An 18,215-nucleotide genomic window follows, 5' to 3' on the forward strand; every position below is an offset into this window, starting at 1 on the left:
CGAAAACAAATAGTATATTTTTATTTTTGGTAGGTGGAAATAAATACTAGAAAATTATTTAGAGAATAAAAAGTACAAGGGAATGATAATAATATAAAGATGCCAAAAAGCTTTGGAGGAGGTGGCCCGATAATTGTGTCAGCCCCAGCCACAAGACATAAAGTGGGGTCCATTGGCATGGCACCGCACCATCCAAACTTCAAACCCAAAAGCCTCCATTACTGCACCATCGACTTGGCTAAGATTCATCCACGTGTCATCCTTCCATTGGTTCCTCTTCAGATCTCCCTGGCCCCACCAGATAGACTTGGACTTGTTTCAAGTAATCAGCCTTCTTTCTTTCATCGCTTCCACACCACACCCTATTCCCAAACAAAAACAACACATCACGGAGCCACCAACCATGGCTTCCAAGCTCTGCGACTCATGCAAATCCGCCACTGCTACCTTGTACTGCCGCCCTGACGCCGCGTTCCTCTGCGGCGCCTGCGATTCTAAGGTCCACGCCGCCAACAAGCTCGCGTCGCGCCACCCGCGCGTGGCGCTCTGCGAGGTGTGCGAGCAGGCCCCGGCGCACGTAACCTGCAAGGCTGATGCCGCCGCGCTCTGCCTTGCCTGCGACCGCGACATCCACTCCGCCAACCCCCTCGCCAGCCGCCACGAGCGCATCCCCGTCTCACCGTTCTTCGAGTCCGTACACTCCGTCAAGGCCTCCTCGCCGATCAACTTCCTAGATGACCACCGCTTCTTCTCCGACGCCGATGCTGACGTCAGCACCGAGGAGGCCGAGGCCGCCTCCTGGCTGCTTCCTAATCCGAAGACAGATCTAAATTCCTCTCAGTACTTGTTCTCCGAAACCGAGCCGGTTCCTTACATAGATCTGGATTATGCTGCCGTGGATCCTAAGGCGGAGCAGAAAAGCTCCGCCACCGCCGACGGCGTCGTTCCCGTGCAGAGCAACTTCGAGCCATTCGCCTACGGTTACAAGTACAATACCACTCTCTCACAGTCTCAGATGAGCCAGAGTGTAAGTCTTAAGAACGATCTCTCACTGTTGTTTACTTGTTTTCCTTTTTATTTTTTCGGAATCGATCAACGCTTAACCTAAATTTGTTTGTTCTTGTGATTTTTTTTAGGTATCGTCGTCGTCGATGGAGGTTGGAGTCGTGCCGGACGGGAACACAATGTCGGAGACATCGAACTGCAGCTACAGCAAGGTGCCTCCGGTGACGGTGACGGTGACGGCGCAGTTCTCGGCGGCGGATAGGGAGGCGAGAGTGTTGAGGTACAGGGAGAAGAGGAAGAACCGTAAGTTCGAGAAGACGATTCGTTACGCATCGAGAAAAGCATATGCGGAGGCGAGGCCAAGGATCAAAGGGAGGTTTGCGAAACGCACTGACCCGGACCCTCTGGCTGGATACGGCGTCGTTCCGTCGTGTTGATTTCGCTATGATGTTAATCATATATATCATTATATGAATATGAATGATGCTGTTGTTTTTGCTGTATATACACTATGCTCTTTTCTTTTTTGTTTGAATTATGCAATGTAAAGTTGCAAAAACACATTTGTGATAGATTTTGTAGTTTGTTGGATGTTTTTGGATGAATTTTGACAGCTTTTAGGGAACGATGCTAATAGCACCTCGTTTTCGGTTATGACTGCGTTCAGATCTAGCTTATGAAAGCCTGGCAATGTTGATGTTGGCATGACGTGATTAAGATATTTTTTAATCATAGATTATATTTAATCATATCTTTGATATTTGTAAACAGTATTAACCCTCACTGTAGACTGAGCTGTCCCGCGCTGTATGTTTGGTGAGTAAATATAGCAGAGGAGCGTATTTCGACTTTCGCGGCCTCATAAAGAGCATGCGTATGTTTAAGAACAAGATAAGTACATCAGTTTTTTTTTTGTAAGAATCAACAAATAAAATGTTTTTTTTGTATTGTATTAATGTTTATGAGTAATATCATCATGTAAAAAAAAAAATTTGAGTTATTTTTTATGAAGATATGTTTATACTATATATTTAAATACGCGAGTAATATTTTATGATATCATGTGATGAATTTTTTTGAGCTACTTTTTACATATTAAATTCTAAAATTATATCCAAAACATGTTTCGATATATTAGGGTTCTTTTTTAATCTGGCCACTCCAGTGATGCTTCCTTCTGTCCATTGAAACTAACTAGATACCGTATGCTTATTTATTCTTTAGTGAATCATTCAACTAACGGTCTGCAAAACAATAAATTCTTACTTTTCATTAAACGTGGCTTTGGAACATATTTTAGACTAATATGTTCTTCAAAGGTGTTCTTGAAAGCTATATTACCTATTGTCATTTTTATAGGAATCTTTTAATAAAATTGTTTATCTTATTCTTTTACTAGTAAAAAGTGTATTGAAAATAATGTGTCGGGAAATATTTGCACTTCTTACACATTTAAGTTATATTTGATTAAATATTACGGTTAATTTTTTTTATTAGCTGAAAATTTTGTTTAAATGTTTAGTAAATAATTTTAAAAAAAAATTTATGTGTAATAAAATTAGTTGAAAAATGAAAAATTAGTTTATTAAATTATAAGTATTTGACAAAACTAGTTGTATTGAGATAGTTGAAAAAGTGTAAAATGAAAGAAAAATAATAAAATCATGATTTATTTAAAAAGATAATTAAGAAATTGGATAAATATGTTGAGAATAAAAGTAAAAAAATATAAAAAAAATAGAGCTTAGAAGTTAGTTTTTTTTTTTTTAAAATATTACTCGTAGCACTTCAGAAAACGTCAAAAGCTATTGAAAAAAAGCTTGTGTACAGCAGTCAAACAAATTTTTTTAATTAGTAAAAAATTTAAAAATTAACTGAAATGTCTTGTCGAACACAACTTATTAGCTACTAGCATTTTTTGAAACGCTACTTGAAATAATATTTTTTAAAACATTAGCTTCTAGCTTTTGATATTTTTTTTTCATTTTTATCCTCAAATATAATTATCCAATTTTCTAGTTATCTTTTTTAAATAAATTATGATTTTGTTATTTTTTTTATCATTTTATACTTTTTAGCTAGTTCAATAGTTAGTTATGCGAACACTTATAATTTAATAAAATAATTTTTCAACTTTAAACTACTTTCAGTTAGTTTTGTCCAACATAACCTAATCATTGCTCTTAAAAGTCAAGAAATATACTATCCCTGTGTCCCATTATAATTGTTGCGTAAGAAAAAAATTTATTCCAAAATAATTGTCATTCTAATTTTTTAATGTAATATTAATTATCTTTTTTTCATTTATATCTCTTATAATGGTAGATAATAAAATCTATAAATATATTGATGATGATATAGGTTAATTTTATAAAATTACTATTCTCTTCCATTTTTTTCATGTGTAAAATAATCTAGAACCATAATTATCTTGGAATGAAAGGAGTACAATTTTTACCGAATAAAATGATATACTTTTTATTAAAAAATTATTTATAATCTCTAACGACTGTTGTAATAAAATTTAATAGTTGTTTTATGTAAAAATTATTAAGGAAGAATGTAAAAGGTATTTATTTGTATAAAATAAAAAGGAAAAGTTAAGAATTGATGGATAGTTATCCCACGAGTCCATCTAATTTTAATAGTCCATCTAATTTTAACAGCGTAATATGTCACCAGTTCAACTTTTTTTGTTTTGTTTTTTTAAGCTTATTTTACCACTTGTTATGTATATATACCAAAATCCTGCCCTTTATTAAGCTATATTTTAATCAAGTCTAACACTTTTCTTTCAAGTTATGCATGATAATTTATTCATTAGAATTTGTTTATTAGTGTGCATAAAAGTTGTTCATGTTAGAGAACACACCTTAAAGAGTTTTAACATTGGAGAGACCCAAAAAATCCAAGCAAGTTCTATTATGTGTTATCTAACATGATAGTGGGGGTATCACCCTTATATATGTTGTCCTTTAATAATCTCATAATCATTTCCACCTCTTATAGGGGATAGTGTATTGAGTTGTTTCACACGTATAAAAAGAGTGTCACTCTTTTGGATGCACCTTCACCAAATTTTAACAACACACACATTAATCACCACATGTCACTGTTTTTGCCTAACTAAATAACATGCGGTGGCGGATCCAAAATCCTGAGTTAGTGGGTGTAAATTATAAAAAATAAAATCAGTAGGTTCAATTATATAAATATAAATAAAATAAAATATAAAAATATAAGATTTTATTTACATATTTAGTGAATTTTAAAAAATGAGGGCTGAGTCCAACGTAGGTCCGCCACTACATGCAGTTGTACCATTTTGTTCTCTCTTGCATTCAAAATAACACGTTTCAGCACTCAAAATTTGGCACCCATAATATAAGAAACTCTTGCATTCTTATTCTCTCTTGTCCTACAACAAAATGCACACGCACACATACCTCACCACGGGTCAGACACACTATCGTGAATTCATTGACACATTTACACCAACAACCTCCTCACGTTGCGCCAAGGGCTAGGTCCCCCTGCGACACCACCAACACAAAGGATCGCTAGCTCAACTTTCATTTTCCTTTTTCTTTTTAGTTTTCATTTATTTTATTGCGGATTAAGATTAATTAGGTTAATAATTTAGTTGGGCTTGCTCCAGTAATAACGCTGAACATTTACTTGAGCTTGTGGGTCATTTAGTGGATGTGTTTAGGTCATTTTATTAGGTCTTATAGAATTCAAATTAAGCGGACTTTCGTCATTGTTAAGGTTAATCAAAGGTTTTGCTTAATTACTTTCATAAAAAAAATTGCAAAAAATGGAAAAGTAGAATATAAAAAGTGGATTTCTGATAGATTGTGTGGTGTGAGATTTTTTGGCTGATTTGATCGTGAAGTACCTTTACAGGTATCTTCACCATTACTCGTGCAAAATGGATTTGAGGAATTTAGATTGATCCCTCTCATTTCAAGACTATTCATATATGAATTTAGATTGTCGTATTAATTAGTAAAATTAGTGTAGCGTTTGAAACTCAAGAAAGTAAAGAGTTTGTGTCCAAGAAAATGAGACCATAATTATTAAACGTAAAAAGGGAAAGTTGGGCTGCATCGTGCTTTGATTTATTCCTTAAAATTTTAGATGTCTTAAAATTCAACCAAATCTCTCACTATTGGATTGCTTATTTCGAAATAAGCCTGGCATCTTCTAAATGCTACCAGAACGTTCTTCAAACTTCATGCAACTATGTTATTAATAAGAACTTTCCATTTTTTTCCTGTCACAAGAGATTCCCATAGCATTTGGTTTTTCAGGCAGAATAATAGAAAAGCCCAAGAGCCCAAAAGAATTTACTTGTTCCGAAGCAAAATGACCTTGTAAAGGACAATGCCATAATTGGAAAAGGACATGACTATTTTGTGCATGCAATTGCCATTGCATGAGGATAATAAATTGCTAGTGGTTTTGAAAGGAGAGGAGGAGAAAAGCTATAAGAATTTGCAACTTCCTAACCTTAAAAAGGAGAGTTCAAGAGAGGATTAGGAGTTAGCAAATCATGACAGAATATTGAAGAAGGGTAAAAGGAGAATGTTTAAACTAAACCAATAACATTGAGTGGTGGCGAATTCAAGAATTACAATTGTGTAAAAAGCTCAAGCGTACCATTGACTTCCTATGAGAAACAAAAGGAAAGAGGGAAAAAAAATCGGAAAGGTGAGAGAGTCAAACTGAAATTTCAGAACTAATGGTTATTAATTATGTTGAGCCTATGGGTTTGTCTGATGGGCTAGCTTTGTTATGGAATAAATCAAATGATCAATGAATGTGGAGGTTATTTTTTCTTGTTCCGTCGGCTAACTGCATTCAAGCAGGCCTATGTTTGATAATTGAACCATATATTCATTTATGGAAGTCCACATTTCAAAAATAAAAGGGTTTCTATGGGACGGAGTAGCTACTTAATTTTCAAACCGATAAGGAGATACCACAATTATTGTAACGAGAGAAATTCAGAGATATATATGTGTGAGATTGTATAATTCAAATGACTTAAAGAAATGAATTAATATTACATATATCAACAATTTTCACTAATTAAAACAAAAATCCATAGGATCCTAATTCCCGCGGTAGGAAATTTAATACATTTACTTAGTCCACTAATTATGACAGTTGGATGGACATCTTATCTCGTAAATCAAATTGAAGATATACATATAAAATTTAAACTGTATGATCCTCATCCAACTATATAAGCTACGCAGAGCAGGCGCATGGGTCATGAAAATAAAAGCTCATTTTTTATATTGACCGGCGCTTTAGCAAACAGGCTCTTGCTTATTACTAATTATACCCTCTTAATCCTATTTCTACACCCCTCTTCACTCACACTCATCCTCATTCTCACCTTCTTCTCCCTAAATCCTCCGTTTCTACATCCTCGTCACCACGCACAATAATAGCTTCTCCCTCATCACAAAGTTTGCCTCTCCCCTAGCTTGGTCGTCATTACCCTCCTCTCCGCCCTTATTGTCGGCTTTGGCACTACCTACGCTATGCCCTTCACAGTCGATCCCACACCTAAAGAAATTCAAAAAAACACAAAACAACCTCAACGTAGTGGAAAAGAGGAGCAAGAAGTAGTATTATTTCTTTTTGTTTCATGTTTTTCCCTTGTGTAATGCATCAAAAGAAATCCTAAGTCTAGATCGAAAAAGAAACAATGACGTCTCTTTCGATTTCAACCACCATCCGACCACCCACTCCCAACCATAACTCCGAACCCAAAACCAAGATGTTCTTCTCTCTCCAACCACTATCCTCCTCGACCGACCAACCTTTACAAAAGACTCTCCCTCACCCAACCCCTCCTCGAATTCGTTGGAACGAAGAAGTGACCTACGTTTAGAAACGGGGGAAAGAGGATGTAGGGAGAAGATGAAAACGAGGATGATGATGATGAGGAGGAGGATGAGTGTGAGTGAAGAGGGGGTGCAGAAACACGGCTAAAATGGTATAATTGGTAACAAAAAATTTAACGACAAGAAAAAGGTTAACTTAGCAAACAGAGAGATGTATTTAGCAAGAGCTCCGGCTCCATCCTCCAATTTTGCTATCAACACCAATTGGACCAAATTAAATTAGGGTGACCCGTATTCACCTCTACTTGTTAGCAAAATACATGCATATGTATATAACTAGTATAATTTATTAAATGGTGAAAAGTGGGTGCAACAAATCAATAGTTTGGATGAAAAAAAGAGAACAGTTCGATGGAGCGAATGAGACTAAACAAAGTAATTAATAACTTTGCAAACTCTAATCAATTTTAAAGAAACTTAATCAACCACGTGTAATAATTGACAATAATTGTAGGTCTAGCTAGCATACAAAATTGGGTATGAAATTGAAGTTTAAAATTGAAATAGGTCCTTAGATTTGTTATACGAATGTTTGGAAGTCCTTTTAGAATTGGAATCACAATTCTAATTTCCAATTTTCTAATTTCTAATCTCTACCTTTTAAATCACAACTTCTTACCTCACTATATATATGACCATTTAAAAACAATTATCCATTTTGTCTAAATTTCATTTATTTGGGACGGGAATAAAAACAATTTTTTTTTTTTTATCGATGTGAAGTTTTAGCCATTGTTTCAGCTAATTACAGAAAAATTAATCTCTTAGCTTTGATTTAATGTGCAAGTAAAACATATATACGAGCTTGAGTTTTTTTTTTCATTTGAGTTGTTTATTAAATGTTTATGCCGAACAAAAATATTTAGAAGCATGGCTTACTTAAGCACAAAGGTTATTTTAATAGGTAATTAAGTATTCAAAACGCTAAAAAGAAAAAGATTAGATAATTGTTACGCATTTTAAATAGTATGTGTTCTTAATCTTTTTCCAAAAAAGAAATGTTTTGATATTAGTTAGGAATACTTGGCTTGTATCCTAGTATTAATAAAAAAAGTCAAAGATATAAATAAATCAATTTAGATGATAATGTTAATAATTTATGCCTACTACCTAGCTTATTAAGTTGACTTAAAATTTATAATGGTTTTCCAGCTATTCAGAAAGTAATATGAAAATCATGACTTAATATAATATTCACTTTCTTGTCTAGTACATCACTTGATAAGCAAGGCATGAATACATGATACATTTTTTAGTATACATGAAAGTTGACATGCAAATTTATTCCTATTATAATTGCAAGTATTAAACCAAAAAAGGTAGAGAACTAATATATGTTCTACTCCATATAAAGCTTCGGATTGCCTTGTAATTTTGTTCATTAATTCATCCTTCAAAGCTCTCTATTAGCAAGTACTACTCTTGACTCACCTCTCCATGCATGTCTCTTTCCCCTTCCGCAACACGAAGATCAACATATTTTTTTTCTCTTTTTTTCTTGTTTGTTGCATTTTATTTTGCTTTGCATTACTTATTATCGTGGAGATGATGACAATGAAGATTACACTTTGGTTCTCTCTCGTGCGTAAGAGCATAAGTTGCTTTGTCGACGAAATGTTTTCTGAGTCCATCTCCTATCACTTCATTTCATGCATTTAAGCATATATATCCCTTTCAACTCGAAGTAAGTGACATTTTAATTCGTATTCTCTATTCGATGGAGTATGCTAATTCACACCTGAGCATATATATTCTCTTGTTGGATAGGATAACATGCGTACGTGTTATCACATGCGTACAATTTATTTTTCTTTTATTGAATGCCATATATTAAGTTCATTCTCTTTATTTCCTTATTTAACTAAATCCTAAGTCCAATCTTTAGCAATTTTTGGTGTGCAATGTTTAGCAATTTAAGAAAAGAATTTTCTTCTTAATTTGTTTCAAGTCGTTTTGTGATTCATGTTCTACGTCACGATATCCTTACAACATGCATGCTTACCATTATCTAAAGCAGCTTTATTAAAAGCAAGACAATCTATGATGCATAGACGCCATGAGTTTGACATGCACAGCACATTAACTTTCCGAACTTATGCCAGTTCAGGTGGAACTTTTTCTTTTTTTTAAACATTATAATCATCATTTTTAAAGAAAAAAAGGACATACATAAAAAAATTGATGCATGCATGATTTGTTAATGTTGGAGTGTAGGAGTTAATGAAAATTTGTAAATTCAGGCAGTCACTGATACACGTAATAGTCAGAGTTCTGCATCATCCTCCTACCAATGCTTCACGTATTCCCTCCAAGCTTTCTCTCTCTCTTTTTATTTTTTATTAATGATTAATGAGCCTTATTCTTATATATTCACAAATTAATGCTTAATTCACTTGACTCTTAGTTGCCAAAACAATCTAGAATGGTTATTATATATTACAGAGAAATCGAACAAAAATGGATCAGTCAGATGCACTCCATTGAATCTGCATGCAGCAAGTTTTGCGAAAAGAATCTTCCACAACAAACTCTTGAATGAAAATTCAAGAATATATACATATATTCGTGAACAAGTTCAGGATTCTAACTTCATTACCTCACTTTTCTTCATTATCCTCATTTCTGTTTGGAACAAAAGCATGCAGCAAAACTGTTCTTGGCAAGGAGACATGGCAACGATCATACTTTGATTGGAAATGTAGAAGTGACCGTTGTGTTAAACATTGGACGAGTTTAAGGAGGATATGCTTGACAAACAATGACATCCTGAGGAGTAGAGCTAGGTTGATGCAAATATGCTGTTATTCTCATTTATTCTTATGATATAACTCTATTTTGAATATTTTCCACTCCTACTGCTTATTATTCTCTGTTCTATCAGATTAAAATTGTAGAGTTTGAGTGGTTGAAAGGGAAAATGCACTTGTTTGAGCGATGTATTTGAAAGAGATTATTTACAATTTTATTATTTGGACTTATTTTGTAATACATAAGCATTTTTTTACTTAATTTTGTAATATAAGCATTAATTGTATAAATGTTTGAAAATTTTATTAAAATAGTTTACGATATATATGTGTATAACTTATTTTCAACTTATTTTAGTAAATTCTCCAAGTTAATTAATAAAAACAACTTACAATTTATATGAAGACAATTGAACAATATCTCTCCTTTAATTATAGAAACAACGCTTTATATGATATAAGTACTTAACATTTATTCAATAAATGTTTGTTCAATTAAAACCTTTCGTAATAATATTTTATTTTGCTTAGAGAGAGCCTACTGTAAAAGAAAACTACAACTGTGATAAAGCAAAGAATGCTTATAATCTAATAATGTTTATAATAAATAAAGTTATCGAGTTCCTTGAGCTAGCACCAAATGTTTCTTGGGGCCGAATTAATATAAATGCGTATCATGCTTCTTTCCTTCTATTCCTTGGTTTTTCATTCATTGACTTTCTATCAGCTTATGATTCAGTGTGCTTTGAAATTCCCCCATCATGATCAATAGTTTATCGTCTGCTTCAACTAAAATTTATATTTGAGTTATGCTTCGTAATAATGTTTGGTTCAGATTTCTCTAAAAAGAAAAAAAGAAAAAACAACAGAGAAAAACAAACACAGTTAATTCTTTTTTTCTCTTCTGTTTAGTTTAAGAGAAAGTGGAAAAACATAAAAAAAAAAAAAACTTCTAAATTTTTCTTTTCTTCTTTCCACTTTCAATTCAGTTTACATTTCGAAATTCTCTCCCTTCCCCCGTCACTTTATACCCAACCAAACGTAAGTGTTGGAATTTTCTTAAATGAATTCAACCATTAAACCCTTCTCGTGCCTTTCACACCTTCTCCCACTTTCTGATTCTCCCAGTCGTTGACTTGTTTCGTAAATCAGTCTTTGCCATCATAATCATTATAATTTATTTATTTTTTTGCCATGATTACATTACAAATCGTATATAATATTGTACACGACAAATGGACTCACATCTATATTTCACGTCCATCCAAATTCTAAAGTTAGTTTTAACATCACAAGCGGATAAACACAATTACACATAGCTTCAAGTGGGGGAAAAAAAATCAGTGTTCCTTATATTTATATATTACACTTAATACAAGCCACAATTCACAATAGACAAATAGTACTGAATAAACTAATAACCCTAAGGAAATTAAATGGACTAATAAAAGAACCATGTTTACATGCAGAGCAGGTGCAATGAGAACTCTGGTCACACTCCTTACATACATTTCCTAGCTAACAAATAATGAATAGTTTTATGCAAGAGGACCATAAATTCTTGCATGACGTAGTACAACACAACTACTAGATTGCTTATCAGGAACCCAACTATAAACCGATTTTTACCAAGTCTCAGCATCTTTTGGATCCACAACTCACCTATACCTATATATCACACAAACCTTCTACTGAAGGATTCTTACCCGCAGAGCTACTATTATGAGGATAAGCTACTAACTCTTTGGATCCACCTTGGTTCATCAAGAAACGAACAACAACACATGTGATATTGTCAGCACTACCTCTCTGATATGCTTCTTGCATCAGCCTCTTTGCTGCCTCCTCTGCATCCTCAATTGGCTTTATCATAGCAACAGCTTCCTGAAGAAAGCTTAAAAACTTAGGTGAGTAGGAAAAAGTAAGACTTCTTAGCAGTTGACTCTATTTGTTTTGTAACCTAAGTATTTTACAGATATATGAGTTTTCGTTTTGTTTTTATATCCTTTTTGCTCCATTTTGCTCCTACTTTTAGTGGTTATGATGAAGATGCGTTTTAGTCATCAATGAGAAGAAATGAACATCAGTACAAACCTCATTAGAGACAACATCCCATAGCCCGTCACTGGCCAGAATAAGAAACTCAAGGGAGCTGTCAACTTTTTCTTCCTGCAAAATGGCAAACATGCAACTTAAATATACAAATGAAAAAGAAAAGAAAAATAAGATTTAAGGGCACATCAATAAGAATATAGAGAAGATCAGTCAGAACAGGGGACATCACTGCTACAATTTGTTAATTGTTATACTACACATTGATCATGCGTGCCTTTGTGATTGTTTGCGCACATTGGTCTATCAGTGTTTGAAATTGTCACAACCTATGTCAGTGAAACAGTATGATGAAGCAGTGACTGCTCATTTTACAGAAAATTCAAGGTTCCAGAAACAGTGATAATCACAAACTCACGGTAGGAAGCTCAGTCTATATTGTCTATAGTATTCATTTCTCAAGTAAAATGTGCCTTTGACTCACTACTCACTTTTAATCAACATTTAAATATAAATCAGATTGCTTAATATCATCTTGTAAGCACACAATGTGAACTGTACACTTAACCATGCACCCTATATGAGCACAGGTTGAGATGAATCCATAACTATATAAGATATTCAAGAATGGACGTAACTAACCATAGTAGACATACCTGAATTTCTGGATCAGCAACAACATACTGCTTCAGGAGTCTATCACCAAATGCACGAGAAACAGCAAGAACACCTCCAACTCTCCAAGTTCCTGTATATGTAATGTTATCAACAGAGATAAACATTATATCTTTTTAGAATTAAATAAATAAAACTAAAGCTGACTATATGTTAATGATGACATTACCTGCCCACATAACAAAGCCTCCTGCTTCTTCAATCCTTTGCCTCTCATCAGTTTGGTCTGGTTTGTGATCTCGAGAAACAGCAATGGCTAGGGGAAACCACAATTGGAAGAATAATATTCAGTAAATATTAAACATAGGAAGGTTAAAACAACTACCTCATAGTAGATGCACAAGAACATGCCATGCATGCATACACCCATGCCGTTTTTATACTAGCATTACATTACATACTTAAAAACAAATGAATGCCCTTCATATTTTATCAATAATAAATTATATAAAGATAGCCATTTTACCAAAGACTCAAAAGGATAGACAAGAATTCTCAATAATGGTTTTAAAAAAAAAGGCTTAATTGTACCTTTGGTCTCCCAAGTATCACAATTGTGCAATTTTAATCTTTTAGTTTCAATTGTGCCAATTTGGTCCCACAGGTATCGCAAATGTAATTGTGCGATTTTAGTCCCTTAATTTAATAGACCAACATCCTTCTTTTAATATATATGAAATAAAATATATAAATGGAGGACTAAAATTGTACAATTGTGATAATTAGGAGACCCAATTGTCACAATTGGAACATGGGGGATTAAAATCGCACATTTGCGATGCCTGGAAGACCCAATTAGCACAATTGAAACCTTAGGAACTGAAATCACAGAATTGCAATATCTAAGGGATCAAAAGTGTAATTAAATCCTAAAAAAAGCATATCATATAAGCACATTTACACATATAAATTATACAATAAAAACTGTCAATAATCAAAATTCAATAACAACACAATTAATAATTAACAACACATGTCTAAAGATAAATAGATAGATGTATGCATGCATGCATGCATATATGTATAAAGCTTACACCCTTACCATTACCACCCCTGCATATAACAGCTCTGGAATCCCCAACATTTGCAACAAGCAAGCGGTCACCAACTAAAATAGCAGTGGAAGCAGTTGATCCTGCATCTCTGTTATGGCTATTTTCTGATTTCAGCAACTCAGTGTCAGTATGATTGTATGCATCAGCTGTGGAAAGAAAATTTTGGTAGGAAAAAAAGTTATTCTTTGGATTTAGCAAATCGGAGAACATCAGACATAAGGATCTGGAAGTGACAGGTAGGAGTCAACATACTTATTGCTGATTTGGTGTCAGAAATGAATTTTGGGTGACTGATCAAATTACTAAACAGGTTTTTCTTGACATACTCAGCAGCACGAGCACCACCATGACCTGGAAGGAGTTATAAACAAGAAACTTGCAGCTACTTCTATTTATCAAGAATAGGTTTAACCGATAGGAAATGATTCCTATAAGAATAAATTTTTATGGGGAAAAATATTTGATGGCAAACCAAAAAATAACTCTTAGCTTATAATTGTTCACATAGAGGAATAAAATGAAGGTTCTGAAGTTACAAATGAGAATACTACAAAGAGAAATTTGAGTTCAAAAGGAGGTTGAAGAATCTGGAAATTACACCCAAAGGAAGATTGTATATCATAAACCTTCAAAGAGATTTCCTTCATTGTGTGCAGAAAATAACACTACAGCCAAACAGACTAATCAAACCATCCACACAATAAGATTAACATGGGGTGAAAGGTGAGATGAGACCTCAACTGTAAAAAAATCTAAAAGTTCCTCCCCATGTATTTATGTATATTTGAGAAAACATCAACTGTAAACAAATCTAAAAGTTCCTCTCCATGTATTTTATGTATATTTGAGAAAACAGAAGCACAAAAGCTGGTAAGACTGAAAATGCAGGACAAAAATACACAAACTAGCAATCTATTATATAATATAAGTGCACAGGCACACAAGCATCTGCATATGACAGCAATAAGTTACATTGGAGACTTAGTTACTCAATATTTTAAGAAATGGAAAATCCAGAAAAGAAGCAGATTGATAATAAAAAATATATATAATACATATTAACAGGAGTAACATAGCATGAGTTCTACGTGCAATATTTTGGCATGTTTTCCAATCAGTGTACAACCTGGAGATGAAGAAGACAGGAAGGTATAAACATACCATCAAAAACTCCGAAAAGGCCAACAATTTCACCTTCAACACCATCAATTCTTGTCTCATAAAAATCTTCCATTGAAGATCTCTTGCCAGGAGAGCTAGCATACCCGTAGCTGAATTTTCCATTGTGACTATAAATACAAATCAAAACAAACTGTGTCACAATCATCTCATGCGGCCTCATTCTTTAGTTTTTGCTCACCGATATGATAACACAAGAGAAACAATCATCATATCTAGACCATACTAGTTTAACAAAGACCTAGTCAAAGAATTTTGTTGTACAATGAAATCATCACAATTCCAACACGTGTTTCATGAATCACAAATACAAAATCCATATAAATACAAGAATCACAAATAACGGAATTATGAAAATGAAAATGAATGTTACGACCAGCAAGTCTGAATAAAACTAACCAATAAATACTGGTATGTCTCAAATGCAAGAACATGAGAAAAACAAAAAACACACGAAAAGAAAAAAACAGTTCTTGATATAAAGAAAGACGGACTTTTGAGAAAGAATTTAACCTTAGACCCCCGCCGCTCACAATTGCATCATCTGCAACATGAACCTGGCTTGAAGATGACAAAACTGAATTGAGATAACCCATCTTACAACTACAATATCCTGGGTACCCAGATACTATTTCTTTGACCAAAATGAACAAACAACACCACTATTACGTATTCTTTCTTGCCAACGCTTCCAACTGATCATAACATTAGTTGGGTAATCACTCAGTTCCAACTTTTAACCTGCATAAATACAGAACACCCCAAGAAAGTTTATTAATTTCACGGGACTAAAACAGAATTTGCACAAAAAGACATAAACTTTGTACATAGATATTGCTATTGATAATACAGCTAAAGGCATAAAGATGCCGAATCCATGGTTGAACAAGATTGAATTCGGGAAGAATTATCTTACAAGAGAGAGGAGAGAGAAGAGGAGAGAGAGAGAGTACCTAAGAAAGGGAAGAGAAGAGAAATAATCTATGAGAGAGAGAGAGAGAGAGAGGGTATTGTATTCTGTTTGATTTTAGTTCAAGGAACTCACATCACACGGTTTGGTTTGTTCAACAATTTTAGATGTGCAACCATAATCAATTGCACAATTTTAGATGTTCAACAATAATAATATCATAGTCTTCTTGAAAATTAATTGTACATTTTACTTTGAATATTGGGTCAACAAGAATTAATGAGAGAAAGAAAAGTCAATTAGAAAAAAAGGGGAAATTATTTATTAATATTTTTTGGGTGATTCCTTGGAAGCTCAAAGGTTTTTTTGTTTGGTGATTGCATGAAATTAATGATTGATGGTGTACTAAGATTAGCGTTGCATACGCATCGCCCAAGGATGAGCAAAGCTTTCGGTGGGACCTAGTCAAATGCCAAAAATAAACACTGTTATCTCTCATCTACTCATCCATGTTCTGACACGTGTCACCTATGTGCTATGCATGCACAACCAAACACATGCCTTTAAGCCTGACATATGCCACATCTTAGGTAGTTGAGTTAATTTTTCATTTCTCTCTAATAAAGCAGAAAAGGTAAGATTGTTAAAAATCCAACTAATGGATCATTTCAAACACTAAATTCATTTAAAGAAAAATAAAAAAACCAATTAGATAAAAATATTTTAAAAATACTAACAACACTCTCTCTAACCCTTTTTTATAATTAAATAAAATTAATTAAAATTATTAATTCAGAAATAAAACCCATAAAAATGGATTTTTTTTATAAATTTGAGTTATTCATAAAGATTTTGCTTGAAAAAAAGTGTAAAAAAAGTATTGCTAACTTTATTCATTAAAAAAACATTTTTTAATCATAATTTGATTTAAATTTCAGTTCTTAATATAAAAATCAAACCAAACCCAACAACGTATTATAATTATTATTTTTAATTTCCACTCTTAAATCGCATTGTCAAAAATTATATCTCAATTTTGATAATGATAATATGTCAACTCATATATATTAGACATTTTTTAAACTATGTTAAATTATAAAATCATAATCCTAATAGTGCATGGCTAATTAACTATGAATGATTTATAATGTATCTTTTATTAATAAGAAGTTTAAAATTTAGTTGTTATCATGTATGATCTTTTGTAAATATTTTTTATAATTACGTAAATGTTATTTTTGAGAGTTAGTCACAACTCAATTAATAATTAAATTTTACATTTTGTCAATTCATCTCATTAGTTGTCAAATTACAAATAATTTTGAAAGTTATATAAAAATAATTTATAAAAAATAAAAAAACTGCTAAATAAATTCAAACTGAACCGCAAAAAGACTAATTTGGTTTAATTTAAATATGATATTATATTTAAACTAAATCACATGTTATTTTTATGTTTGATTCACTTAATTTTTGTCCAAAAACTTAATCAAACTCAATTGTGAACACTTCTATAAATAATTTTAGATTTTTTTCTCTCTCTCTCATATTTGTTTAGGCAATTATATTTTAGACACATTTAAAATTTATATGTGAATATTTCACTCGATGAAAATTCGTATCTTAATTCACTATGTTATAAAATACTAAATCCCTTCTATTAGATTCAATTCTTGTTATAACTTTCCTTGTTAATGTTTCCTAGATTTATGTTCTTCTTTATACCATTGAACTTGAATGAATATTGTTGTTGTTAGGATTTATATTCTCTGGCTTTGTTGTCGTTTAGTGTACGAGATTAATTTGGTGTTTGTCACTGCCTGCCTATGTACCTATTAAAAGATTTGGATTTTGATGGTTAAGAATTCTATAAGCAGAAACGTTGGAATCTTTGAGTTGAACGGATACCTTAGTAATTACTGCTTTGGCTAACTTAGTTTGACATTTTCCTACTTTGCATTTGATGATTGATAGAAAACTCGTATGTCATTAACTGCAAGTTGTTTCTTCTTCTTTAAATTTTCAAATGATTTAAGAACATGTTGGTAGCTTTATTTAAAAAACGCATGAACAAAATTGCAAGTCGGGGTGTAGGTATACATTTGTATATCATTGATAGCATTTGTACACTCTTAAAAGTTCGAGTTATTTATAACTTTAGTGCAAAAACATTATGTAGTACTTCACTCCCTATATATATATATATATACTGTAAAATTACCAAAATAGTATAACTGAATCTATTGAGAATTATCCACGGATTTATCATGAGATGAGATAAGTGACAAGCTAAAAATGTAACTTTGTATTGTTAAACATAAAAAGTACTGTCTTAAATCGTTATCAGTAAACATATCCCGTTTGACAATTTCAGAGTTTATCAAAACTCTAGAATTAAAAATAAAATAAAATAAAGGCATAGGAGTTTACAACTATTCTTAAACAAAATATCTCATTTGACATTTTCAGAATTTACCAACTTGAATTATCTTACTAGACTCTTTCAAAGCGAATTATTATTTTAAAAGAAAAAATACAAAATTTATAATTATCACTTAAAAATAATAAGCTATATTCTAATTTGTATTTTCTTACTTACGTACATATATTTTTTTATCATGATACGACTATAATTCTAGATTTTACAGTTTAAAATATCTCCTAAACGTAT

At 32.6% G+C, this 18,215-nt stretch overlaps 2 protein-coding genes across 3 annotated transcripts; one reads left to right on the plus strand and one right to left on the minus strand.

The window, feature by feature from the left end:
- The first annotated feature begins 331 nt into the window (after positions 1-331).
- On the plus strand, positions 332-1,737 carry LOC114408884 (zinc finger protein CONSTANS-LIKE 4-like). Its single transcript, XM_028372083.1, has 2 exons — positions 332-1,027; positions 1,137-1,737. Exons 1-2 carry the CDS (start codon positions 404-406, stop codon positions 1,440-1,442), a joined length of 930 nt encoding a protein of 309 aa, XP_028227884.1. The 5' UTR covers positions 332-403; the 3' UTR covers positions 1,443-1,737.
- A 9,256-nt stretch (positions 1,738-10,993) lies between these two features.
- LOC114408885 (probable protein phosphatase 2C 59) lies at positions 10,994-15,741 on the minus strand. 2 transcript variants are annotated; one of them, XM_028372084.1, is made up of 9 exons: positions 15,588-15,741; positions 15,148-15,375; positions 14,617-14,744; positions 13,708-13,806; positions 13,443-13,601; positions 12,570-12,656; positions 12,382-12,473; positions 11,768-11,842; positions 10,994-11,557 (listed from the first exon to the last, which is right to left on the minus strand). In XM_028372084.1, exons 2-9 carry the CDS (start codon positions 15,228-15,230, stop codon positions 11,342-11,344), a joined length of 939 nt encoding a protein of 312 aa, XP_028227885.1. In that variant the 5' UTR covers positions 15,231-15,375; positions 15,588-15,741; the 3' UTR covers positions 10,994-11,341. The 2 variants fall into 2 exon arrangements, with proteins under 2 accessions (XP_028227885.1, XP_028227886.1); XM_028372085.1 differs by lacking the exon at positions 15,588-15,741 and adding an exon at positions 15,551-15,569.
- Between the last annotated feature and the right edge of the window lie 2,474 nt (positions 15,742-18,215).

This window comes from Glycine soja, chromosome 4 (assembly GCF_004193775.1).
Source record: "Glycine soja cultivar W05 chromosome 4, ASM419377v2, whole genome shotgun sequence".
Classification (NCBI taxonomy): domain Eukaryota; kingdom Viridiplantae; phylum Streptophyta; class Magnoliopsida; order Fabales; family Fabaceae; genus Glycine; species Glycine soja.